Source organism: Pagrus pagrus, assembly GCF_965226575.1.
Source record: "Pagrus pagrus genome assembly, chromosome: 5".
NCBI classification, from domain to species: Eukaryota; Metazoa; Chordata; class Actinopteri; order Spariformes; family Sparidae; genus Pagrus; species Pagrus pagrus.
In genome coordinates this window covers 23,012,525-23,038,313 of record NC_140189.1, presented here as the reverse complement: position 1 = coordinate 23,038,313, position 25,789 = coordinate 23,012,525, and the positions used below count along the sequence as shown (strand labels likewise).

General features: G+C 44.2%; 4 protein-coding genes across 5 annotated transcripts in view; 2 read left to right on the top strand and 2 right to left on the bottom strand.

Moving 5' to 3' along the window:
* Positions 1-15,053, bottom strand: part of frmpd1b (FERM and PDZ domain containing 1b) — a 29,296-nt gene extending 14,243 nt beyond the window's left edge. The window contains exons 1-4 of one of the 2 annotated variants that reach the window (XM_084353039.1): positions 14,708-15,053; positions 6,416-6,566; positions 3,460-3,570; positions 835-1,007 (exon numbers count right to left, since the gene is read on the bottom strand). In XM_084353039.1, coding sequence (XP_084209165.1) covers positions 835-1,007; positions 3,460-3,566 — 280 coding nt within the window. In that variant the 5' untranslated portion in view covers positions 3,567-3,570; positions 6,416-6,566; positions 14,708-15,053. The remainder of the gene's footprint in view (positions 1-834; positions 1,008-3,459; positions 3,571-6,415; positions 6,567-14,707) is intronic. The other variant, XM_084353040.1, reaches the window with a different exon arrangement.
* Positions 15,054-15,748: 695 nt separating this feature from the next.
* Positions 15,749-16,796, top strand: tomm5 (translocase of outer mitochondrial membrane 5 homolog (yeast)). Its single transcript, XM_084352516.1, has 2 exons — positions 15,749-15,970; positions 16,331-16,796. Exons 1-2 carry the CDS (start codon positions 15,850-15,852, stop codon positions 16,363-16,365), a joined length of 156 nt encoding a protein of 51 aa, XP_084208642.1. The 5' UTR covers positions 15,749-15,849; the 3' UTR covers positions 16,366-16,796.
* A 1,552-nt stretch (positions 16,797-18,348) lies between these two features.
* LOC311257849 (zinc finger and BTB domain-containing protein 5-like) lies at positions 18,349-21,165 on the top strand. Its single transcript, XM_084353784.1, has 2 exons — positions 18,349-18,744; positions 18,849-21,165. The coding sequence occupies exon 2, from the start codon at positions 18,905-18,907 to the stop codon at positions 20,861-20,863; it is 1,959 nt and encodes a 652-aa protein (XP_084209910.1). The 5' UTR covers positions 18,349-18,744; positions 18,849-18,904; the 3' UTR covers positions 20,864-21,165.
* Positions 21,166-21,198: 33 nt separating this feature from the next.
* On the bottom strand, positions 21,199-24,934 carry grhpra (glyoxylate reductase/hydroxypyruvate reductase a). Its single transcript, XM_084353785.1, has 9 exons — positions 24,679-24,934; positions 24,360-24,490; positions 23,951-24,023; positions 23,755-23,871; positions 23,524-23,612; positions 23,273-23,374; positions 22,992-23,127; positions 22,219-22,349; positions 21,199-22,123 (listed from the first exon to the last, which is right to left on the bottom strand). Exons 1-9 carry the CDS (start codon positions 24,762-24,764, stop codon positions 22,002-22,004), a joined length of 987 nt encoding a protein of 328 aa, XP_084209911.1. The 5' UTR covers positions 24,765-24,934; the 3' UTR covers positions 21,199-22,001.
* Between the last annotated feature and the right edge of the window lie 855 nt (positions 24,935-25,789).

Here is a 25,789-nt window from a genome sequence, read left to right as displayed (position 1 = left end):
CACCACCCCCCCCCCCGTCGAGCTTTCATGTCAACTCTGCCAATATCCTGATCTTTGCGGTATTTCATGCTCCCTCCCTCCCTCCTCTTTCTTTCTATATCCTTCTTCCTCATCCACCAATTTCCCTTCCACATTCAACCTCCACACCGCCAGGACATCACTGACTCCTCCTACACCCAAAGGCGTCACCCTCCCCTCCCTGCTCTCTGCACACTTTCACACTCATTATTTTTGCTCTCTTTGGCCGTATTTGCACTTTGGTCTTTGTCTATTCCCTGCTGGGTCTTCCTGCTGGCATCTTATCCCTCTATTAAATCGTGTCTTCTGTTATTACCTCTCTCTCTCTCTCTCTCTCTCTCTCTCCATGTCTCTCTCTCTCTCTCTTTTTGGCAGCAGATAGCGATTACAGAGCAGGGTGGCAGGTTGGGACCCTCCTCGGAGCATTTATCAGCTTTTTTACAAGATAGATAAAAAAGTAATGAATCAGCACCTCTCTCTCTCTCTCTCTCGCTCTACCTCTCTCTCCCTCCTATCAAAGTGGCCTAAATGAAAAGTGATTGAATTTAGAAAGGATGAGCAGGTGGCTCTGTTGTTTCTGTGGCTTCTCTGGCACCATGCCTCGCAGTTTGAATGCCAGGAGAGTGTGTGTGTGTGTGTGTGTGTGTGTGTGTGTGTGTGTGTGTGTGTGTGTGTGTGTGTGTAAATCTGTCTTGCTCCAAGCGGTGCACTGTTGCATAAACCAGGTGGCCATTTGGAGAGGAAGCAGGACAACACAGTGCACTCATCCACCCAGACACACACGCCATCACCGCCACAACACATCACCCCGTGTACCTGTGGCGACGTCCCTGACCAGCAGGGGTGGGTCCGTGGTGAGGGTGAAGCCATGTCCAGTGCTGCTGTCCAGGACCGGGTCCCTGGTGATCTGCAGCGTGAGCTTGGCCTGGAAGTACTGATTGGACAGACTGTTGGAGCGCTGCGACCTGCCATCACCGAGCAGCCGCTCTCTGAGGAGGTCAAGCAGAGTCTACAGGTTACCTGATGACAACCCTTTGTACTTTATTAGCACCTGATGTTGAAACTTTCTGCTGCTGGTTCTGGTGCGAAATTATGAGAAAATTAGAACCCAGAAAAATATGATCAGAACACTAAACTAAGGCTTACAACATGTGCATTGAAAGTGTTCATGTTAATTAGATAATAATGTGATTGGATCAGATTATACTGTCAAGCTAAATAATACAGATTTACAGTACTTTGCTACTTGCTAAAGTAGTTTCTAAAGTCTCCCCCCTGTTTCCTCTTGGACATCGTGCAGTTCGGTTTGCTGTAATTCCACTACTGCACTTTTTTTTTTCTAAATGTGTAACTAATCACTGTACTTTTGTTGGACTGAATAACCTGTGGTCCTACGCTTGGAATGAGTCATTTCTGGTTTAACTTGACTCATGAATTATTGTGAACTCTGTTTCTCTAACATATGAAAAGTTTGCATGGCATGGCAGTTTCAACTCCTAGGCTGTGTCCAATTGATGTGCATGTTTTTTTTTCCCCAAAGAGACTAAACACTGTGGTCAACAAGACATAAATTCAGGGAAATCAAGGGAGAAACAGTTCACTGCTGTACGCTGTCAGCTTTCAGCAATTTGTAGAGGAGAAGAGAGCGTTCTTGCACACTGTCTTCTACTTGCAAAAAACGTTGTATTTACAATAAAGTTTTTTGTAAGGACAGTGTGCAGGAGCTCTCTTACCTATGGTTAATTCCTCCTACACACCTGTCTACATGAAACTGACGGTGTGCACGAACCTTTACGCTCATCATCTGTGCAGAAAATCTTTTTTTCTTCTCAAATCATTGCCCTCTTTATTAGGTCATGACCGAAAGTTGTTTTGCTGTGTTAAAAATGTAACATCAGATTCTAGCAAATAAATCTCCACCTTTGTTCTGAAATTGTACAAAACTGTTATAATACACAGCATCACATTTATATTCCCAATTAATTGACCTGCCTTTTTGTCCTTTTTTTGGTGAAAAAAAAAAACAATCACAACTTAGCCCAAGGTGACGTATTCAACAGTCCAAAACTCAAAGACATTCAGTTTACAAAGCCACAAAACAAAAGGAGAGTAGGATTTTCTCAAATTTAAGAGGCTGCTACCTACAAATTGCTTTAAAAGTGACTCAAATAATGGCTCTGTGATCCCGATCCATTCATCAGCTGAGGCCCGTGAATGTCTCTACCATATTTCGTGCCGCTACATCGAGTAGATGTCAAGCTGTTTCAATGAATAAGTAAAAACTTTAACCTGAGGGTGGCAGGAAAAGTCAGGGGATCCCCCACATAATTAAGATTTATCTTCTGGGAATCATGGTTATCAGTACAAAATTTTATGGCGATCCATCCAATATAACGTTGCGATATCTCAGTCTAAACTTAAGTGGTGAACCGACCAACATACAGACCAACACTGCCTCCACTAACATGCCTAAAAAACAACAAACACTCTGGAAATGATGCTCTGATGTAACGTTGCTTTTAATCTTACAGGCCATGTAGCCATTACTGTATACATCTTCAGAAACAGTCTACTCAGGAGCCAGAGGTCGTCATATACACTGCTACACATCCCCCGCTCAGATGCACCCTGGGAATAGTCAGTATGTGTGTATGTTGTGTTTAAATCAAACCGTGACATCGTCTCCCTGAGGCCTGCTGTCCTGGTCAGCTGCTCATGACATTATGAGACTCTTTCCCAAGAATGACTAACAGGGAGTTTACTGGGCTTCCTCTCTGCACTGCAGAATGAGAAACCACTCAACAAGGGAATGACGGGCTCTTGAAAGCATATTTGTGGTTCACTCTGGGGTGTGTTTGTGTGTGAGAGAGGGACAGTCAGGTTTTTAAAATGTAGCCATGTGTCTGAATGTGTGGATGTGGGGAGGGGATCTGGTGAGTGTTCGTACCAGTTTAACAACTATATTCTTTCTCTATGTTTCTTCTATTTAATAATGAAATCGGTACAGATATATAAGATATATATACAATACACCACATATCTCACAATTTCCCCCCCTACAGGATCTGGCAGCCGGCCTAGAAGTGGATTATGTTGTTTTCCTCACTTTCTCTCCCAAACCTGATTGTTTAGGTTTTTTATTTTCACTATATAAGTTGTTTTATTTGTTATCGATGCAGTGGTTTGTGTGGGGTCAGCGTTTTCTGCTACTGTGTGCTGTGTGGTGCCAACATTTTCTACTGCAAACTCAGTTGTTTCCCCAACAACATCTACTCCATTTTCTCACTCGAAACACCCTGACCAGCTGAAGTGACCCACGATGTGTCAGTATTCATGTGTGAAAATAGAACAACACACAGGCTAAATGTGGGGCACACTCGTTGGAGCAACATTTTTTTTTTTACTTTTGCAAAAAGGCTCTGAGCTTTGAAGAGGATGTACCTGCTAAGTGACTCTCGGGTGCGGCGTATTATCGTTCCCACCACCTGCTGCACCCGACTGGCCCTCCGAGCTGGAGACCTGCTCCTACATCGCTCCTTCTCCTCCATTTATCTAAAGGGACAAAGAGAGTGAAGGATATGAGTCAGGGACGTAATCCAAACAAGCAAAACAAAAGAAGATGGAAGGAAGAAAATAAGTAAGAAGCTGTTCAAAGTTTAGCTCTCTCGTGTCGGACTGTGCAGAACGGTGCTCCGACTAAATTAGCATCTCGTCTGCTTTGCGTTTATATTCAGAGCGTGTCGCCTGCCTTGAATACGATGAATAATCAGATATGTGAACAGAGAGCGAGAGAGGCCGAGAGAGAAAAGGAGATGGGTGGAGTGAAGTCGTGAACAACACACATATCGAAACAGGATTCACAAAGAGTTCAACATAAATGTGCTACAATCTGCATGTTTGCTACGACTCTGCAGCAGCTGGTGCACTTTCTGCTTAGCCTGCCCTTTAAACAGGGGAGCGCTCGGGACAGAATGAAGAATGGAGGGCTCAGTCGAACCCCAGGGAGGCAGAGCTGGTCAGCACTGAATCCTGACCAGATCTCAAGACTTACGACTGCCCTCAACTGTGTTTTGTTTCTGTCAGCCAATCAATATGCTGGCACTGAGCTTGTAGAGCATCTGATCATTCCTTGACAGGGTTTATTATCTATTGCTAAAAGTATACTCTCAAACCATGGCTATATTTTAAATGGTCGTGGTTGTTTTATGTAAAAGCATCACAGTATTTTAGAGGGCAGGGATGTGTTGCAGACTAAATCAAGTTATGTTTTTGTGTTTTTGTGTTTAGCTGCTGTTTGTGATGCACTTCATCGGCTGCTCGTGGCTGTGTCGGACTGTTTGACCCTACGAGGCAAAGAAAAGGGAGGGAAACTTTGGCAGGGACAGGAAGAATAGCGACTTTGACCTGATCAATACGGCTAACGATGATGAATGTGCTCCTGCAACCGAATGATCCATACCTTGGCCTCGACAGCCAGCTGCAGAGAGCTTAGTTTGATCAGCTCTCTAAAATATGTAGGAAACTTCTACAAGCGAAGACTTTTGTGACGATCTTACAAGAAGCAGATTTCTGGCCGTCTGCCACACTTGTTGTACGAAGCATTTTAAAACTTTGTCCAATACATGAGGAGGGTGAAGTCGTTACAGCGCGATTACCTCACTGTACTTTAACTTCTGCGTAATGGGGAAACAATGCACACTGCACTGCAATCAATAGAGGATATTAAGCAGCGCTGCTGTGAGTAAAGTCGTGTTCATGAGAAAGGATACATAATTAATTTGTCTTTTTTTTTTCAGCCTGTTGAAGTGAGTGCTGGTTGTGTAGGTCAGTGTTGACAAGCCTCCCTCAGCACTGTAGTAGTAAAGCAGGCAGTGTAGGTCTGTCCTTTAAGAGGATTAGAGGCCCTCGTCCTGCACGGGCCTGCACTGGTCAGGGTGTCACTTTAGCACCTCCCGCTGATCCGGATTGAGGCAGATTGACGTGAATGAGGAGGGATGAGCGAGGCTAGGCAGCAGCAAATGAGGAAGCGCTCGATCACTGAAAGGAACAGAAACTGGCGCCAAACTTCGATACTCTTATGGTACCGATTGAGTTGCTTCAATACTACTGAGTATCAAAAGATGCCTTGTTATTCGGTGCCAAATTTCGAAACCTACACTATAAATCTCTCCAGCTTCAGTGAGCCAGTCAGCATGCGTGATTGTTATTTATATTTTTTCTTTAGTCCAACACAGCACTGCAACGATTTAATCAATTGAGAGGAAATTTTTGAGGATGTTGTTTCAGTTTTCAGCTGCTTATCTGAGGATTTTCTGCTTTTCTTTGCCATTTATGAAAGTAAATGAAGACCAGAGGCCAGACCAAGACCGCTCCCTGGTCTTCCAGCAGCTTCTTCATTTGACGTACTTGTACCATAATGTGTAATGTAATTTTCTTTTTGTTAAAATTGATTTGAGAAGACATTACTTACACCCTCAACGTGCAGTCAGGCTCGTGCGCCCACAAATGGGCTGCATGCGCTCTTAGTTTAGGAGCCACAGCTACAAGATTTTGGCTTTAAAAAGGGTGTAAATTAAGTTTCCAAAATCAATTTGGCATCTCGGGGCTTCCAGAAACTTATGGGGCCATGTGATGTTTTTACTTTAGCTGTATAGTCCCCATCTCCTTCAGTTGTTGAGGAGAATGCTGCAACGCTGTTTTGCTGTGAAGCTCCAGAAATGTTTTGTGAGCTACGCAACTTCACCCCACTTTCCATCAGCATGAGGGTGAGGAGATAATCACTATCGATGCTGGTATGACACAATTTTTAACAATATTCAGTGTTATAAAGATGAGGACTGCCAATAGACGCTCGTGTTAAATGTGCTGGTGTCTAGGTGTGCATGTGTGTGTAGTATGTGCTATAGTACTGCAATCAGTGCTGAGTCAGGTGGTATTTTTTGCTGTCATTCTCCTTCTTCCTCTCTCTTCTGTCTTTTATTTTCTCCTCTCTCTCTCTCTGTCTCACCCTCACTGTCCTTGCCGAGTCAGGTAGTCGTCTCAGATGACAGTCTCTCTGGGCGGCAGCAGCCATTTTTATATACATGCACATCCTCAGCACTTGATCAAGGGGTTTACTATCCTCCCTCTTTACACCTTTATGACCTTACATAAGCAGAATGTTAAGCAGGTGTAAGGGAAACGTGCTAAGAGTGTATTCGTGTGCGTGGTCTAATCCTAACGAATACATATCCTAATTAGAAACAATGCACTTAATTACATGAATCTTCTGGTGAAGGCAGAAAAAGGTTCGACATGTTCTCAGTCCTCGCATTCAGAGGCTCCAATCTCGTCCGCTTATTTTAAGACAGCAGCACAATGTCCCATTTTAACTAAAGACTGTGAGAGTGTGACTCACCGTGATGTGGCTTGTCTCTTCAGGACTCCAGAACACAAATACCCTCTCGCCCTCTGAGACATCAGCTCCGCAGCCCCTCCAGGATTGGCTGAAAAGAGGTGGAGGGGGGTCCTTGTGATCATCAGGGCCAATCCCAATCTGGTGCGGCCACCTGTGCAGAGCAGAGGAGGGTGACCTGTCAAATCCCATAAACAAGATGCATAACCACACGACGAGTATATAATTAGACCGGAGCGTGAAACGACCAGTTAAGAAGTCTGATAGAGTTGGATCAGCTGCATCTGCATTGGATTTCTCAACCTATTTAGAAGCAACTACTCCAGCTGTTGATGTTTTCAGAGTGAACACGCAAGTATGTCAAGCGAAGCAGATGTGAGTCCAAACCAGTTATGTGGTTGTGGTTTTCGAAGAGGCCCCTCCTCTGGTCCCCAAGGCACTCTCTCTCCTTTCTCTCCCTCTTTTTCTCTTGCAGCCTCAAAAGCACATGTCGGTGTAGAGACGGGGCACTCCATCTCCGTCTGGTTGTCTAAATTAAAATTTCATACCGCCCAGTTCAGTTAACAGTTCTTACTGGGCGCGCTCTAAAAGCAAAGAGGACAGCCTGCGAATCCTGATGTGGTGGAGAGGGGAAACGCTGCCAGGCAGACAGACATCTTGGCCGATAATCAAAGAGGACGAGTCTTTCATATGAGCATCAGGGGTAGATATGGCTGAAACCTTAGCTGGCCTCTGGTTTGGGGGAGAAAAACACACTTTGCTGTGAAAAGCCTGGCGGTTGAATAAGGAGGGACACTGAATAGACATTCTTGATCTCGACTAAGGAAACCGCCTCATTTTGCACTTGAATGTTGATCTGTGAAGTAAACTCTCGCTCCTTTCATCAACAAGAGGGAGCAGAAATCAAGGAATTGGTGGTCCCATCTGTGCAGCTCCTCCATCAGGCCCTGTGTCCTGCACACAGAGCTCTTTCACAAGGCCCATGTGTCCCAGTGGAAAGCCAGCAGAAGACCTAGACCCACACAGACTGCAGGGCACATGAATAATGCATGGGGCTAATGCAGCTAGCTAGGCCTCCGAACGCCTCCTTCTGCCACTTTGCCAAGAAGAGGAGCGGAGCACAGGGGAGGAGAGAGAGACGAATTGGGGTTGCAGGGGGTGAGGAAGGGTGGGAGAGGGGAGGAGGGCTCTAAAGGGGCTGAGAAAAGGGGAAGGAGAATTGGTCAGGGCAAAGAAAAGAGAGAAAGGACAGGATATTGGAGGGGGGAGGAGAGGGGGAGAATTTTAAAGAGGGTGAAGAGGGCAAAGGAACGAGAGCTGCAGGAGGAGAAAAGAAAGAACAAAAGTATCTACAGTGAGACGTAAAAGGAGTCTGAGAAAAGGTTGATCAATGCAGTATTTCTCGGCCGACTGAGAGCAAACAAAGCCACACAGCAGACAGTGATGTATGGTCGGTCTGTAGCAGACCTGTAGGATTGTTTTTATTCTCTCTCCACCACAGCACTGGTGTCTCAAATGAAGAGATTGCTCCCTCCGTCTAATGATGTGACAGCATTTTCATTTGATCCAAGACAGCAAAGCCTGCTGCTGCAAGCTGCTGATGAGTCTGCTCCTAATCTGGTTCTGAATCAATAGTAATCGTGAATCCAGTCCTGCACTGTCGTGTCCTTTAAGTCCCCAAGCTGCCCTCAAACGCACACAGCTCATCAGCAGGCCTCGTAGCCTTTCTCCTCATTCCCCCTTTTACCTTCTCAACCTCAAATCTTCACCGCTGCACGGAGAATAATTGTACAAACGTCAGCCTCAATCCGTCTGTTCCGACGTCTCATCTCTCTGAGACAATACCCCCCCTCCCTTTCTCTATTTCTCTGCTCATTTTCCCACACAATGTCTCTCTGTCTCGGACAAAACAGTCAGTTATTCAATCCTGTCGCCCGCATTGAGCACACATGCAGTTCATAGAAGCACTCCTCTCTCTCCTCAGGGGTTCAGAGGTGCCACTGGCAACTGGCAGCTTCTGTGCAGCCAGCTGGAGAGAGAACAGACCAATTAGCACTGCCGGGCCAGACCGGGCCACAGCAGGTCACACCAACCTGAACGAGGCTCAGCGGAGCTGCATTAGGACGTGGAAGTGGGTGGAAAAAAATGTGTAGATACAGCTGCTGTTCTGCTATAATCCCAGCTAATGGATGTGACAATCTGAGTGACAGGGTGAATTTCTCTGTAGCATGCTTAAATTCATGTCAATCAGCTGTTTGCGCTATTAAATGACTAGAATCAGGCGCAGAGTTAATGCAGCTACACTAACACATCTCACAGGCCTTAATGTGATAAACAAGTGGAGCGTTACACAATTGGTAACCAGACTCTAGCAGAAGCCTTACTCACTGACTGAACAACAGCTTTTATTTAGAAAGGACCAGTTGGTCGCTATTGACATCTTGTTCCCAATCTGTCCTCGACACACACACACGCACACACACACAAAGAGAATCACACACATGCACTCCCCTCCAGCCGAATACGACGCATCGGACACAGCTGCATCACATGAGGTGCAACGTAGCAGCAGCAGCAGCAGCAGAACGGGTCGGTTCAGCAGCTCGACAATTCATTTTGTCTCACAGTCGCTGCCAACAAAGTTTGGACACAGAGCTCAGCAAACATTCAGTCCAACAGTCCAGCAGCACACTTGGCAGAAAATATTGTGTTTGCGTAAATATCTGGATGACTTGACGTGAGAGTGATTTAGGTTTTTGTTTGTGAGGCAGCTGGATCGCTTCAGATTTCACAAAGGCAAAGTTGTAAATGTGAGGAAGTAGAGCAGACATGAAGTGCGCCAAAGATCCATTTTCATCTTGCAAAAGGCTGATGATTAGGGGTGCAATGGTGTGAGATTTCACGGTATGATAACCGTGTCACAGTTTCATGGTTTCATGGTACTTCACAATTATTACAATTATTATTTAAAGTTACAGTGACCCTTAAAGGAATGAAAACAGAAGAGTTTCTTGGTTGAACAGACATTAAACTTGATATAAACTTGAAATATTATTCTTTTTAATAACAATAATTACGGTAGAATTCAATATCGTATGTAAGCAAATGTACACGGTATAATAACTGTCAACTTTCATTTCACGTTATACCTTGAAAACAGTATATGGATGCAACCCTACTGATGATACGATGATATGCTTTGTTTTTAATTCATGGGTTGACCTTTGCAGTAAATGGCAAGGAAGGTTACAAACGCCAACTTAAAGCAGCTGCAAGGAAATGTCATTTGTGTTAAATCTGGCGGCCCCTGTGGTCAACAGTGGTACGTACGCATATGGATATGGAAGGAGCCTTCTGTCCGTACTCTGCATTTATTCGTCTGTATTTCTGTGCGTTTTCCAAAAGTTTACAGATACGTTGACAACAGAGCAGTACCTTTGGTAGTTGTGGGGGGCATTTTCGTAAATAAAGGGAGCCTTAAAATGAGCCTTAAGCCTACAGCTATCAGTAATTTTGTTGCACTAAAGCTTAAGTTATCAACGGTCCCAGTAATGTTATGTTTTCAAAACAAAAGGGAAACAGTAAGATACAGCTCTGTAGCAGGCAACATAAAATGTTCTGTAAAAGCAAATTGTTCTGTTGCCGTTTGGTAATACAGAAGTATCCGCTGCCGTACCGCCAGCCCACAGACCAGCTTCTTTTCTCAGGCTGTTAAACTCAATTCATCCACAGCACTACACAACAAATAACTGCCTCTTCTTGCTAAAGGTCTGGTTGCTTATGTGGGTCATGTGGAGGCATCAGTATTATACTGAGACTGTTTCATAACCAGTTAAAAGTTCCTCTGGTGGTTTAAATACATTTACACTCATTAGAGACTATTCTATGCTGAAAATAGTTTAATGCATTTCTTGATCTTATTACACTGAAGTTATTGTGAAACTTGTGATTAAATGTGCTAAAATTAGACTTTTGTTTCACGAATGACTAACAAGGCTCCTCAGGGAATTGTATGGTAGCTTATCATAAAACTCCTTTTGGATGGAGGATTTCTTTCAGCTGAGAGGATCAATATGTGGAACTCAAAATGGATCACTGCTGAAATAATCATAAACCTGAGTTAAAACTGTTTTTTGAAGAGGGATCAGTCATGTAGTCATGAATGATTGGGTGCTTTTCAATAAGTTGTTTCATGCTATGTTTAGCCACAGTGGCAGCATGACAGTACGGATGGCATGGTCTGTCACTTGTTCCAGAACGAAACATCTCAACAACAATTGGATGGATTGTTATGCAATTAGTTAATCACTTTTGTTTATTTTCCTCCAGGAAATTCCTTTTGTGTCTGTGGCAACTGTCAGACAAATGCAACAACAAAAGACAGCGCAGCTAGAAACAGACATCAAACAGCATGTGCTCCACCACAACATTAAGAACATAAGTGATGCACTGCACAAGATTTTGATTAACAGATCACTGCATGACTCTTGACTTAATCCTGGTGGCTCTAGTCACCACAGAAAGGATGAGTTACTGAGGCTCGCTCCCCTTTTCCTCACTATTTAGTACTCACACATTCATGGTCCCCAGAGGATGAAGTCTAATAACTTTGGTGTTCAACAACAGGCCAAGTTCACTTATCCAGTAAAATATCTCAACATCTAGTCTAGATGGATTAGCACAAAATTTCGGTATTGACATTCATGGTTCCCAGAGGATAATCCTAATGACTTGAGTGATCCTCTGACTAAACCTCCACCGCTACCAGCAGGTTGAGATTTTGTTTTTCAGTGAAATATCTCAACTATCGAGTGAAATGCCACGACATTTGATACACTCATTTATGTCTTCCTTAGGATAACTTGTTATCAACTGGTGATCCCTTAACTTCATCTAGCATCATCATCAGGGCAAGACTTCAGTCCGTCTATTACTCTGATTTAAGAATTATGTCATTCATGGTCCCCAAAGGATGAGGTCTATTAACTTTGGTGGGCTAGGGAGGGTCAAAATTCACCTATCCAGTAAAATATCTCAACTTCTGCCAGATGAATTGGCACAACATTTTGGTAGAAACATTCATGGTTCCCAGAGGATAAATCCTAATAACTTTAGTGATCTCCTGACTGCAGCTTCAGCACCACCAGCAGGTTGGCCATCTAGTGTTTCCATGGAGAGTTAAAGGGGCTATGACGCCATTGACAGGCGACCAAATAAAACACTCTGCTGCTGTCATGGTTTTGGTTTTTGGTTAGTTATTTCCAGTTTTATTTTGTAATTATATCCTCTTGTGTCTTGTTGTCACTTTCTACTTCCTGCTCACCTGTGTTCCCAGTGTTCCTGTGATCCTCCGCAGCCTGGCTTTCTCCCCCACACCTGTCTCACATCAGCCTTATTAGCACTGCCCTGTTCCCAGTGTCTCTCCACCTGCACCTCATCCATCTTTGTTAGTTTAGTTTGTATTTAAGCCTGTGTTGTTCCTTCACTCTTTGTTGGTTCATGCCTGTTCCCTGGTCCTTGTGTGTTCCCTGTGTTCCTCATTTGTTCCTTGTAGTTTTCTGGTTTGTCCTCAGTTTTTGTGTTACTTATTTTCCTTTGCTTTCCTTTTTATTGCCAGTTTTTGTCTCCTGCCATTTTGTTGTTCACACGCTCACCTTTTGTTTTCAACCTGCCTGCCTCTGTGCATCTGCTTTAGGTGCTCACCTTTTTGCTACTGTGACAGTTACCTTGAAGGAAATTAAAGATTTCTCTGGGTTCGAACATTGTTGTAAACATTTGGGATAACGCAAGTACACAGCTCAACAAAATACATAACAAAGATCAAGTCGCTTTAATGTGAAAATCGTAAATATTATGCCACCAAAGTTATAAAAGAAAAACACACTACTACAGTCAAGCAGCAGCTGGGAGGCTTGTCTAAGTCTGCTGATCGCCACTGTTGCTTGCTGTGTTTTGCTGGTTATTTCCCTGTTACCTGTCTTCCAGACATAATCACATCTCCTGTTTTTCATTCAGCCTGTCAGCTCATTCCATTAGCATTATGAAGACAGGGCTCACTGTGCCTCGCTCATTTCATTTCCCCTTTGATCAGCGACCTGGCGAGGCTTGAGTTCCCCAGTGCACTATTAAATAATGGGTCTTTTTGAAGATTAATAGTGCGCTGCATTGTGTTACAGATCTCTATCGATGGTTCTGATGGTTCCGGAGCGAGACAGACAGACAGCGAGACACGCACACACACAGAGAGAGAGGGGAAGATGTTGATGTCTGAGGAAGGATCTTTGGTTGTTAGTCGATGATAGATGTTACAAGTCTGGAGGACTGTCTGCCTCTTTTCTTCTGTTGCTGCCTGAGCCAATTTCCTTCAACTCCCTGATACTTAAGAAAACGGCACAATGGAGAGCTTATCTTTAGGTAAAAGTAATATGAGGGACGCCAGTAAGTCAGGAGCTACAATAGGCCTTTGGGCTCTGGAGTAACACTTACATACAGCTTCAGTAGGACTTTAATATTTCATACGACAGCAGAGAATAGATGAGGATAGACCTGGTTATTCAGAGCTGATGCTTTACTTGGGCTTTATGATTTCCGCACTCTTAATGTTTCACTTTACGTTCATAAATAGAGTTGGCCTACATTATGGCACCACTGCCAGTCAATTGTGCCGTCACCATGGGGCTGTCACATCAATGAGGTCACGTCTCCTTTTTCCTCTGCTCGAGTAACACTGGCACAGTTTGAAGGATAAAAACACGTTTACGGTCCAACCTTTGTTCTAATATCCATCTATCCATCCATCACCGCCATCGCACACCGATGTAACCTCTGACCTTTGAATTAATAGAACTCATTTGCTGCGAAAGACCGATGTTAATTGATCAGCATTCCATAACAGCTCCAGTTATCGATCAATCTAACGATCAGCCGGTCAAGGCATCGGGCTCGAGCGGCGAACACCAGCCCAGCAACACAGCGTGCCCTGGAGACATGGAGCGAAGACTATGAGAGGAGGAGAGGGGGAGAGGATGGCTGGCTGGGCTGCAGTAAGTGGGACAGAGGAGCATTCAGCGGGGCAGATCGAGGCTAATGCAGCCAGGCATCAAGTCTCTCCTGATGTGCAAGCTCTGCCCGTCGTGTTTCTCCTCTGGCAGGCTGACCTCGGGAGCAGCATCTCCCATCACATGTTGTAGCATACATCCCTGAGTCATAGCACAAAGCCTGCAGCGGTGGCACCGCGCAAACACAAGAAACACTGAGCACCATCCACACACAGGGCTGCACACCACATGATCCAAATTCATTCATGAGGAGTGTTTGTGTGTCTCCAGCAGCTGCAGATGGTGATGCTGTTTAAAACGAAGACGCTGAATGATTATCTTAAGTGGTGTCTCTATGAGCAGAGAAGGCTCAATCAGCGGTCATATTAAATCATGTCATGCATTAAATGAAGGCCCCAGAACAGCAAAACGCATTGTTCCGGTCTAGTTGTGTTGCACTTGTCATGCCTGGCACGGCACGGAAGAGCGCAGAGAAGAAGGCTGCTGCTGGCCAAAGGACATGAGCAGGGAGAGAAAGGAGGAGAGGCGACTGTCCCGGAGTGGCTGCACATTCGCCTACGCCCATTCACAATGTGCGTGTTTTACAACCCAGACTGCTGGCATCCCCCCCTGATCCGTCAGGATTTAGCCCGTTCATTTTCAATCTGTAGCCTGTGACGGTGGTTTCACTGCGCATACGGCAGCGTGGATCTCCACTATCACTGCGTTACACATGTGTTCAGTCGTGCAAAGAAAAAAAAAAATACCCCACCACATTTCTGACTGTTATTCTGTGTAGTAGCAATTCATATTAGCCAATCACCTCATTGAGGTTTGTGAGAATAAACCAGACACGCATCGACCGCGATCGTCGCACATAAATGGTTCATAAATGCCTGTAAAAATAATCAATATTTATCATCGCACTGACCAGACAGTAACTTTCATTAGTGGTCGCAGCCGTGCCCGTCAAAGGGGGCTTAACAAAGAAAGGAAGAAAAGAAAAAAGGTCAGTCTTTTGTTGCTTCCTTCATAATTGTAATCGGATTTAAATCTCTACACCGCCTCCCCTCCATCAGCGACACGAGTATCGCCCGCAGGCGTTGAGAAAACGACCATCGGGTGAATTATTCATCTCGACGGGATAAATATCGGCACAAATGGCAGGAAAGGATGCAAGGTGCAGGCGCCTCCGTCACGCAGCCGGGCGCTCCTCCATCATCAGACAATAACACCGGGAAATACCGAGAAAACTCACCTCGTGGTCTGCGGAGGAGACAGACGGACCGGGAGTCTGGGAGGGTTATCCCCCGAAAGGATCAGTGATGCGGAGAAACTGAGGAGAGACGATTTGTTTCTCTGAAAATATCCGCGGCGTCCTCCCGGGCCGGATGGAGATGGTGATGTGGTGTGTGTGTGTGTGTGGGGAGGGGGGGTTTGGCTATATGCTGGATGCTGTCATCGTACCGGGACTGCTCTCTGCTGCCTAATCCTCGGCCCTGAGCTCAGAAATAACCCACCCCCTCCCTCTGTTCGTCTCTCTCTTTCCTCCCTGCCTCCTCATCTGTCTGCCCGGAGGACCCCCACCCCTCCTCCGCAAGGTCAGCTCGATCCACTGAGCCACATCCAATGATAATAATAATAATAATAATAATAATAATAGTAATAATAATCTAATTATTGTTTACATTTCATTCTAGTTTTTGTCAGCCAACTAAATTATTGTTATAATGCCTGTACCATCATGATAAATGTTGTTTTGGCCGTAAATTTGAATAAGTCTTATTTATATCTCTATCTATAAGAAGTATAATTTAATTCCTAATGAATTGAGATGTGTTGTGCCATCTTACACCAGTTTATCACCTCCATTCAATAAAGACCATGACTCCAAAAACAAATAGCCCACAAGCAGGGCTGAATTATATACACACACAGCATTGTAGCCTTTTTAATATATCAAATCTGCTAAAATAAATATTTGACACCGAAATCAATTCCACTGAAAAGTAAAACAGAGACATTAAGAAAATTATTTCATTGTATTTTGCTGTTTTCCAATGATTTTTGTCTTTTTAAAGTGACAGGTCTTGAGTATGTTCCTTTAAAACGAACATAATAAAGTAAAATAAAACATTTGCCGCATATTTAACAATATAAAAAGTTTTCACAACCATACTAAATGTGGTGGTGTAGTAAAATAGTATCTGATTGCTACGTCTGCGGTGCCACATGTAATTTTTGCCGTCTGGTGTCTTCGTGCGGTTTGTCCCTCCGTTCTCGCCGTCGTTTGTCGTCACTTCCGCTTTACGTACTTCCGGTTTTGATTATTTCATCCATGCTCCCGAAACGGTGAATTTTCATCGCGAAAGAAGAAAACCCAGTAAAACCACAGCAAAAATGTTCAAACTGGAAGGACTGGGACCTAAAATGGACCCGGAGGAGATGAAGAAGAAGATGCGACAAGACGTCATCTCATCTTTACGAAACTTTCTTATTTACGTCGCCCTTCTCAGAGCCAGTGAGTACAGGCAGAGGACATTGACATTTAGCTAAATACTAATAATCCTGACACGTTGAACAGTGCTTAACAGGTGTTCAGGACATTTGTTTGTTCACCTCATTCATGCTAATGCACTGAAATAAACAAATATATCAAAATGTAGGTTTTTTTCTTCCGTAAATGGTCACAATATTTCTTACAGTGTGGTACTAACATCACATAAGCATTAGCTATCAAGTGCTAATCCCAGAGAACATTTAATAATAATAATAAAAGTCAGTATACCCAATCTAATTGCACAAACACGAAGACTGTGACAGACAGTCTCTCCTCATGGTCTTAACAGAAACTGATCATCTGTGTCTTTTGTGTTCACAGCTCCATATGTGTTAAAGAAGCTGGACAGCATATGAGCGGAGCAGCTGGTCTCTTCTTCCTCCATCCACTGAGAGATTACTGCATCAGAGACACAATGGACCATCATCAGCAGGCAGCCAGGGCCACGACAGCTAAATCCTGTTGAAGACGACCGGTGTCTGTCCACCACTACACCTGAGGACACACCCTGCTCTCACTTTTAGTTTTGTTCATTTTGAGTCTGTTTCTCTTGTTCAACATGTTGTGATCATTTTTGAAAGTTTGATAGTCTGTGTGCCTGCTGTATAAATGTTGATTTTGTTGGTTCGTCATTACACGGCAGGTCCGCTCAGTCCTGCACGCATGAATGGAAATTGTTAGATTTTACAGTAGTGCACCAAAAATGTACTCTGCAAGGCAAACTTTTTTTCATCCAATTTTCTCATCATGAAATCACTGACAATAAAAATAGAAAACAAGAAACCAATGGGAAGTGTCTCACGTTTGAACTTAATTAACAGCAGCAACAATTTCACTTATTGTTTTTTTACATCGACACTACAGCCGTCTGTGCTTCAACCTTAAGACTGCTGAGTCTGGATGCTCATTCATAGTGTTGGCCACAGCGCTCAATGATACAGCAATGTTTATTTAATGTGTCTATAATGTACATTTCTCAGAAGTAATAGTTTACAGCTTTTCCCTGTTATGTACTCAAGTGATGGCAGCTGATGTGTGTAAAGCACTGACCCATCAACTGGCAAGCTATCAGCTCAGAACACAAATACATTTTGATTGGGACTCTTTTTAAAATGACATTGACAATGTTAAATGTAAATCTTTATCTGCTACTGTACAGGTGCCTTATTAGAGTGATGGCACTGTACAAGAAAGGACAAAGCCGCCTGTATTTCCTCAGGAGACTCAGATCTTTCAAGGTCTGCAGAACCATGCTGCAGATGTTTCATTACTTGGTGATGGCCAGCGTCATCTTCTAAGCTGTAGTGTGCTGATGCCAATAGATTGTCCACAGTTCCTACAATGTGGATAATGTGAAAAATATTCATAAATAAAAAGTAAAAAAAAAAAAAAACTAACTTTTACTCCTACCTCCTTCAGGAAGGACAGCTTGAACATCAGATGCTGAAAACATAAATATAAATATAATGCGCATTATTACTTATTCACCGTTCAATGTCATTTACGACACTACATTTAAAATATCAGGTTATATAACCTTTTATTACTTCTGAAAATCATTTTGTATTCTGCCTTTTCTATTTCAGTTTTTAATGTAGTTCAATTATTTTTTAGTTATTTTTTTTATTCATAATGCAATACAAGTGACCAACATACACACAGGACAAAGCTCAGTACAGGGGGGGACTAGTCAAAACAGATAAGAAAAGAGAATTAACAAACTGTAGGAGCAACAAGAACAGGGTTGAAGAAAAAACAACAAAACAGAAAGCTATTTTATTTGTTATATTCCTATCCCATATTTATCTTATTTTATTTCATCGTTATTCTATTTGGCACTGATGTCAGCGTTTTGTCTCTTTTACACTTTACACCTAAATACTTTTTTTGTAATTATTAGTCAATTATGTTTTTGTAAACATAATCCTCTGGCACAAGACTTTTCCTCGGGATTAATTAAGTTCTATCTTTGATCTACACTACTCAAAATGAGTTGGGGATATTTTAGTGTTTCACTTGACTGTTTAATCTGCAACATATCTGAATTTTTATTTTACCCCAAAAGTAATGCAACACATTTCATTTGACTTTTATTGCATATCCAAGCACATGCATATATACACACACCCATATCACAATATCCCTACCTCATTTTGAGTAGTGTATTTTAAAGCCCAAGACTTGCCAATGAAAAAACAATCACAAACATCAAGCCTGTTTTTATACAATATATACATACATTTTTAATCACAATTTAAACTGGTATTCACGGCGAATGATAAAATATAGTAAAATAAATCCGACCTGCATTTTGTAGAAAGCAGTTCAAGGTGACAGTTTATTTAATGAGATTTAACACAATGTTAAAAAAGCTGTACAGAAATTAAACCTGGTTGCACTTCCGGTTGTCGCCACCTGGGGGCGGTGTTGTTTCCTGTGAGGGTTGGTGAGACTACAAGTGATGGAGGCGTCGACAGAGGATGCCGCTGAACCGGGCAGGCTGCGGGGGCGCTCAGAAACAATATCATTAACAATAATAACCAGGAGAAAAGCCGCTTTATATTACATTTAATTTGTGACTGTAGTAGAAGAACAGCTGCGAGGATATCGAGGCTGTTCGTGGAGACGAAGCTTGAGACCGCGCCGCATCCTTCCGGTGCCCGCCCAGACTCCAGAGCATCTCTGGGACACCGGCTACAACAGACAATACACAACTACCATACATCACACTGGAGGTAGGCCGTGAATGTTACAGTACAACCGGCTTCATGTCAGCTGATGAGATGTGGATGACGAGAAGCTGCTCCTGTTTCTGACAATGACCTTCGTTGTGTTGCAGCAGCACGGGTGCTAGCAAGTAACAACTGCAGTGTTAGGTAACAAAGCCTTCAGCCTATGATGGACTTTCCAGGTCATTTCCAGCATATTTTCAAGCAGCTCAACCACCAGCGCCTCCATGCTCAGTTGTGTGACTGTGTGGTGCTGGTTGGAGGCCAGAGCTTCCAGGCTCACCGCTCCATCCTGGCAGCATGCAGCTCCCACTTCAGGGCTCTTCTCAGCTCCAGTGACGGCGGTGATGATGTTGGAGCTGACACAGGTGGAGGTGGAGGTGGAGGCTCCAGTGTGATGCAGCTAGATCCAGAGGTGGTGACCCCAGAGGCCTTCTCCACCCTGCTAGACATGATTTACACCTCCACCCTCTCTCTGGGGGCATCCAATGTGATGGATGTGCTGTTGGCGGCGTCGCATCTGCACCTCAACACGGTGGTCAAGGCCTGCAAGCTCCACCTGTCCAAGAAAAACTTCCCTGCGTCACCACCTAAAGGGTGGAGGTCGGTGCAGCAGCAGCAGCAGTGTCCCCCCGTAGAGGAGGGCATCCATGAGGCGGAAGTGGGAGCGGAGGTTACTCAGTCGGGTGGGGCTGAAAACCAGGGGCTGAGGAGGAAAGTCAGTGGTGAGCAGAGATGTAAGAGGAAGTCAGATGACGACAGGCTTGGTGACAGAAAGAGGTCCTGCAGGCTGCCTGATGAAAACTACAAGGAGTGTTCGCCTACGGTAACCAGGAGCACCATCAGTACAGAGGATGGAAGAGAGGAGCTGCTGTCCCCGGACTGCCTGAAGACAACCAGTGGACTCTGGGACGGCCGAGGCGAGGAGGAGGTGGAGGAGAAATATGAAGCAGCCAAAGGAGAGTCGGAGGAGATCCAGCTGCCAAGCCAGTCAGACAGCAGCACAGGTGGTGCGGATGGAGACACTGTGGTCAAAGTAAAGGTGGGAGAAGAGGGGGAGGACGAGGGAGAGGAGTCGAAAATGGCGTTGATTGAGGTGAAAAAGGAAAATCTGAGCTCATACTCTCCAGATTTGGACACAGCACCCAACAATTCCCCTCCAACTCCACTTCAAGGCTGCATGGACAATTTGGACTCACAGATAAATGGAGAGAAAATGTCCTCAGTCTGTCCAACAGAGGCTGATGTGAGCTCTTTACAATCTCAGCTGTGCACAGATCTTCAAACTGAAGCACAGAGAGTGGCTGGGGATTTGGGCGAGGAGTCAGTAGACACCGGGGAAGGCCTGGACAGCCTGTCAGAGCTGGCCTTCTCCTGCTTCCTCAATCCCAGCAGCGAGAGTGTAATGGGAGCTCTGGAGGAAGAGGACAGCCTGGCGAGCCTCACTGCTGCTGCTACTGCTGCTGCTTCTGCTGCTAGTGATGCTCCTGCAGCAGCTGGAGATGAACTGTGTCAAAACTCAGAAGCCCAGTCCTCCGGTTCCTCCTCACTTGTTTTCCCAGTGTCCTCAGTCCCCTTGCAGCAACTTCTCCCGACTCAAGCCTCTGGTTTCAGCGACACACTCATCCTCCAGCCTGCCCAGAACTCTCTAGCAGAGTTCCTGAGCGGCATCAGACCAGGCCTCAGTCTGGAAACCTCCCTCGTCCAACCCTCCAGGGCTGGGAAAAGCTCAGGGCCGACCACCTTCCGTCGCATCGCCCCCAAAGTGCCGCCTGGATCAGAAGCCGGCGCGGATCTTTCCTCTGCATCAGCGGGGGAGGCTGCCGATCGTCCGCCTCTGACCAGAGCTTCAGAGGATGTTCTGTCCAAGTGCAAGAAGGCAGCTGCTGAGGACCACGTGCTGCTGGTGGAAGGGGAGAAGAAGTACGCCTGCAAGATCTGCTGCAAGACCTTCATGAACTTGACCGACTGCAAGAAGCACATTCGCGTCCACACGGGAGAAAAGCCGTATCCCTGCCCGAAGTGTGGCAAACGCTTCAGCCAGTCGTCTCATCTGAACAAGCACTCGAAAAACACCTGCCTGAACTGGAAAGATGACCAGTCATTCCCAGATAACCTGCTCTGACCTGCACTGAACTGAGGGATGTTTTTGAAAAAATGCACTACATAAACCTGATTATTTAATACCCCACACTTCCCCATTCAATTGATTTTTACATGATATCAAAGTCAATTTGCTGATGTAATTGTAAAGGTTTGTTTCATGTTTTTTATGTTCTAAACTATGCTGTGATTTTGTTTTATTGTTCCATGAAATGAAACCAATAAGATGTAGCCAAACTGATGTGAATGCACTGAAAATATTCTCAAAGAATAACTTGTTTTTTTGATTGCTGCGAATAAATGACGCACTCAGTCTTAAATCTATTTCGAGCATAAGGAATTGACAATACACACAGAGCAAGCCATCAAACTTTATTCTTCAGAAGAAAAAGATTTTACACAAAACTGGAGTGTTTTACTGTTCTGTAGATACGGAGCATTAACGTCAAAATAAAGTGCAGACCAAGAAGTATAATGTTAAACTTAAAGGGGCTCTATGTAACAATTGGTGGCAAGTTACGTGACATGAAAAATGAGACCTTTACCGTCTCTCGGTTGCCTATGCAAGCCTGTGGACTATTTGTTTAAGTTGTTAAATGCTGCTGTGGACTGTGGATTTCCTCGTGAAGGACTCGGGTCAGATTTTCTGCAACAGTCCAAAGGATGTTAACGCTATCGGAGAGGAACAGCAGCTTACTGTATGTTAACAGGAAAAGGAGTCCGCTTTTGTAAACAAACAACCGGCTGCCAGCACAACACAGAAGTCCCACAGAGCCCCTTTAATGGCACACTTTAAATAAAGAAAGAACGATTTTTCATTTGAACTTTTCGACATAATGTTTTAATAAGAACTAAGGTTAAGGAGTGCTGCTTGGTTTTTTTCTATTAGCTTCTTTTACACAAACTCATTTCCTTCCTCAAAAATGCACATAGCATATTTAGAGTGCAGTTCATTAGTAACTGATCAAGTTAACACCGATATGATGTTAACATCTATCCGAGCATGACTAAACTACATTTGTGTGCTTACAGCTCTTTTCTTTGTTTAACTTTGGTCTCGCCTTAGAGACCATCACTAGACCAGCACTTTACTGTTATCTGTTATCCATGCAGCACCAGAGGAGGCAGTACTTTTAGGCACAGCGGCTCAGTTTCAGGCACTAGAAGCTGAGTTCACTTGGCATGTCTGTGCCCTGTAAACCTCCCAGCAGGTTTCGAGCTGACAGAGCTGCCATGATGCCTCTGGTGGAGTAGGTGGCACTGCCGATGTGTGGCAACACCACTGCACAGGAGAAGACAGGACGGGAAAAAAAAAGGAAATCAGGAGGGAAAAGAGGCCAGAAACATTTCTCCATATTGCACATCCTGTCTACTCACCACAGTTTTTAAGTGTGAGGAGTGGGTGCTTTGTTGGGAGTGGCTCAGGTGTCGTGACGTCCAGTCCAGCTGCAGCTATCTGTCCAGTGTTCAACGCCTCGTAAAGATCCTCCTGGTTCACCACAGCTCCCCTAAAACAAATAATTCACCTTATCTCCATTCTTATTTTGTATTTCAAGAGAAAATATACAGACAGGTGACAAATCAGAGGAAAACCCTGAATGCATGAGTGGAGAAACATGACAAATGCAGATGCTTCAGGGGCAAATAACATCCAATCATGCTCTATGGCGTGTATAACCATGCTGAGCAGGTCCAGCTGATTCTGATTTTGTATCAAGATGGCAAGAAGATGGCAAGAAGAAAACTTTGAAAGAGGGTTAATTGTTAGTTTCAGTCCTAAAGACTGTTCAATTGTGTTTTCATTAGGAACAGTGACATCTGCATGAAGATATATGGGAAAGACATCAGTAATTGTATTGAAAATTTAATAGAGAGGGATGCTATAGTAGGGTTGTAGTGCATAATCCCTTTATTACAAAGATGAAATTCCCCAGATCCCAATCTTATCGAGCATCTATGGGACGTGCTGAAACAAGCATGTTGTGACATCCACATGAAAGGCAGGACTCAACGATTTCCAGCAGAACATGATCAATATTATTCACTTCACTTGTCAGTGATGTTGTGACTGATTGGTGTATGTTTCCAAAGCAATCCTTTACCCCTTAATGCACTAGCACACCCAGCTCTGTGTCGCTTTGGGAGTCTACCTGCTGGAGTTGACGAAGACGGCTGTTTTTTTCATCTTGCTGAAGAAGGCCTTGTCGCACAGCCCCGTGGTTTCTGGCGTCAGGGAGCAGGAAACAACTATGAAGTCGCTCTCAGACACAAGTGTGTCCAGGGGAACTGTCCAACAGGGAGGAGAGGAGGAGGGATAAAACAGGAAGAAAGGAAACATAAACAGACGTATAATATTATTAGATTCTTCTGCTTCTGTCCTGCCTTGATTTGTTCTCCATTCACTGTGTTAGCTTCTCTCCTTTTTCCTTACCAAACTCTCCATTCACCTCAGCAGCATGGGCCTTGGCTGTTCTCCCAGAGTAGAGCAGTCTCTTCACTCCAAAGGGCTTGAGTCTCTGAGCGATGGCCATGCCTGAACACAAACACCTCCAGTTATTCACCTACAAACACGTCTTATTGGGGAAAATGTAATAATATCACACGCTGCTAGGCAGACATGACAACACAGGATCTGGCTATAGCGGGATCTTGTCATTTGATGTTATATCTTATGATGATTACCAATGCGTCCCAGTCCAATGACTCCCACCGTGCTGCCGGACAAACCGTACCCACACAGCCAGAGAGGTTTCCACGAGCTCCAGCCACCACTAGAGACCAAGAAATGCAGTATGACCACTGTGTGACTCCAGTCAGGTAATTAGTTGTACTCTTGGTTAAAAAGTTACAGACACTATGTCACAAGATAATTAGACACTGATTTGTGTAAATGTGTAACCTGGTAAGACTGACTTTTTGACCTCCTCCACTCCCTCTGGTAACCTGCGAGCGGTGGCCAGCAGCAGAGCGACAGTCAGTTCTGCGGTGGCGTCAGTCAGGACATCTGGAGTGTATCCAACACGTATACCACTGGTGGAAACAAACGGTAATGTAATAATAGACAGGTGACGCTAATCCTACTAGTTGAATGTCGGTACGTATAGCTTACCGTTTTTTGATTTCATCGAGAGCCATGTGGTCAAATCCCACTGACAGAGTGCTGATTACTTTCAGGTTGGGTCCTGGAATCAGAGACACACATCCAGACATGAGTACACTTGATATAAAGCTATTTAAAAAGCTTTTTCCTATTTACTGATGTTGATTGTTGTACTAGTTTAAATTAGTTTACCCTGTTTTATATTTAGGATCTTACCTACTTGTATTCTTTTTTTTTTTATGTGAAGTGCTTTGTAATTTTGTTGTGAAAGGTGCTATATGAATAAAGTTATTATTATATACCCAGGACACCCTAGAAAGCATTACTGACAACTGAATGGATCATTTAGCTGAAATAAAGTAAACTGATTGATTGATCAGTACACTGGCTCAGTTCTACACACACAGATGAGGAGTACCTGCAGCATCCAGAACCTCAGCATCGATCTTGTCCGACAGCAGACACAGGAGCCCATGAGCCCCCTGCACACCTTTGAGGAGCTCTGCCCTCGGCACAGGTTCATCTGAGTCCCACAGAGACACCTCACAGCTGTTATCATGCAGACAGAGAAGGACCAAATGATGGCGTGTCATTCAGAGACAGGAAACCAAGCCAAACATCTGTTTTAACTGTTGAGTCAAACTGAAAGGTAAGGTTTGGGACAGCCACACAGTCTGCTGCTGCTGCCTTCATGATGTCTAGTAACACTTAGGCTGACTGTTAAAGGTAGTGCATACACTCCAGCTGCTGACAGGATCTTCATCCCCTCTGGCGGGATGCGCCTCGTCAGGAAAACCTTCATGAGTTTACCGGCTGCCTGCATCCCACTTCAGCGGTCCAGATGATGTGATGTCTCCTCCGGACAGAGGTTTGTGAGAGGACAGACGTCTGCACACTGCGTCCAGACCGCTGCTTCACCGGTTTTAACCTTCAGTGTTGTGCAAGAACTTCACTTCAGAGCCTCATTCACACACCAGGAAGTACTCTACTGCGCATGCGTGGAGTTGTAGTTATTTTAACCCATCGGATGGGTCTGGTGGCGCTATCTTCGTCTCTAATTGACCGTGGACGTCTGTTTTATGGCTTTCAGATCAATCCTTCCTTCAAATTAGATCTGATTAAAAGTCAAAGATACATATGTAATTATTGTCTCCCGTCCTGTTGGCCAGGATGTCATTTGTAAAAAATAGTTGTAAAAGGCAGCGTCAAAGTAAATTAATCATCAGTCGGTGAACACTTTTCTTGAATCATTTATTTGGTAGCAACCTGTGTATCTCCTCAGGCATCTGATCCTAGTAAGGGCATGTTTACATTTCTTCACTCATCGCTTCCTGGGATCTGCAAAACACTTAGGAGCGGACAATGTCGTAACACCGACTCACGTTGACTGTGGGACAAAACTAATACAAGACTACATACATCAAAAGTTTTTTCCTCTGTCATGAAGGTATGAACACGTAGTTTATTAGAATATGAATGCAGCACTGATGGAAAGTAGAAAAGTGCATTGACAATAGTCTACTGCACACGTACATTATAGCCTACTTTATTATTCTAACCCTCTACATTTCAGAGGAAACTCAGTTAATTAAGTAAACAGTTACACCACAGTGTGTGAATACTCTCTTACAAATACATTTGTATTGATTTCACCAAGTAGGCCCAAAGATGCAGAAGTATTTGCATGAAAATATACTTGAAGCACCAAAAGTGATTTTGAAGAATGGCACATTTTATATAAGTGGATAAGTATTTTAATTACCTTATATGTGCCTACTGCTTCGTAGCTCCCCCCAGGGATCAATGAAGTGTTATAGTACCAGGATAAGTCATCATTTATTTGTTGGT

Coding starts and splice junctions, on each gene's coding strand:
- grhpra (XM_084353785.1), bottom strand. CDS start 24,764: ATGCAGGCAGCCGGTAAACTCATGAAGGTTTTCCTGACGAGGCGCATC. Junction 23,872..23,950: donor CTCGATGAAATCAAAAAACG/GTAAGCTATACG, acceptor TGTTTCCACCAG/TGGTATACGTGTTGGATACA. Junction 23,375..23,523: donor CATTGGACTGGGACGCATTG/GTAATCATCATA, acceptor GTTTGTGTTCAG/GCATGGCCATCGCTCAGAGA.
- tomm5 (XM_084352516.1), top strand. CDS start 15,850: ATGTTCAAACTGGAAGGACTGGGACCTAAAATGGACCCGGAGGAGATG. Junction 15,971..16,330: donor CGTCGCCCTTCTCAGAGCCA/GTGAGTACAGGC, acceptor TTGTGTTCACAG/CTCCATATGTGTTAAAGAAG.
- LOC311257849 (XM_084353784.1), top strand. CDS start 18,905: ATGATGGACTTTCCAGGTCATTTCCAGCATATTTTCAAGCAGCTCAAC.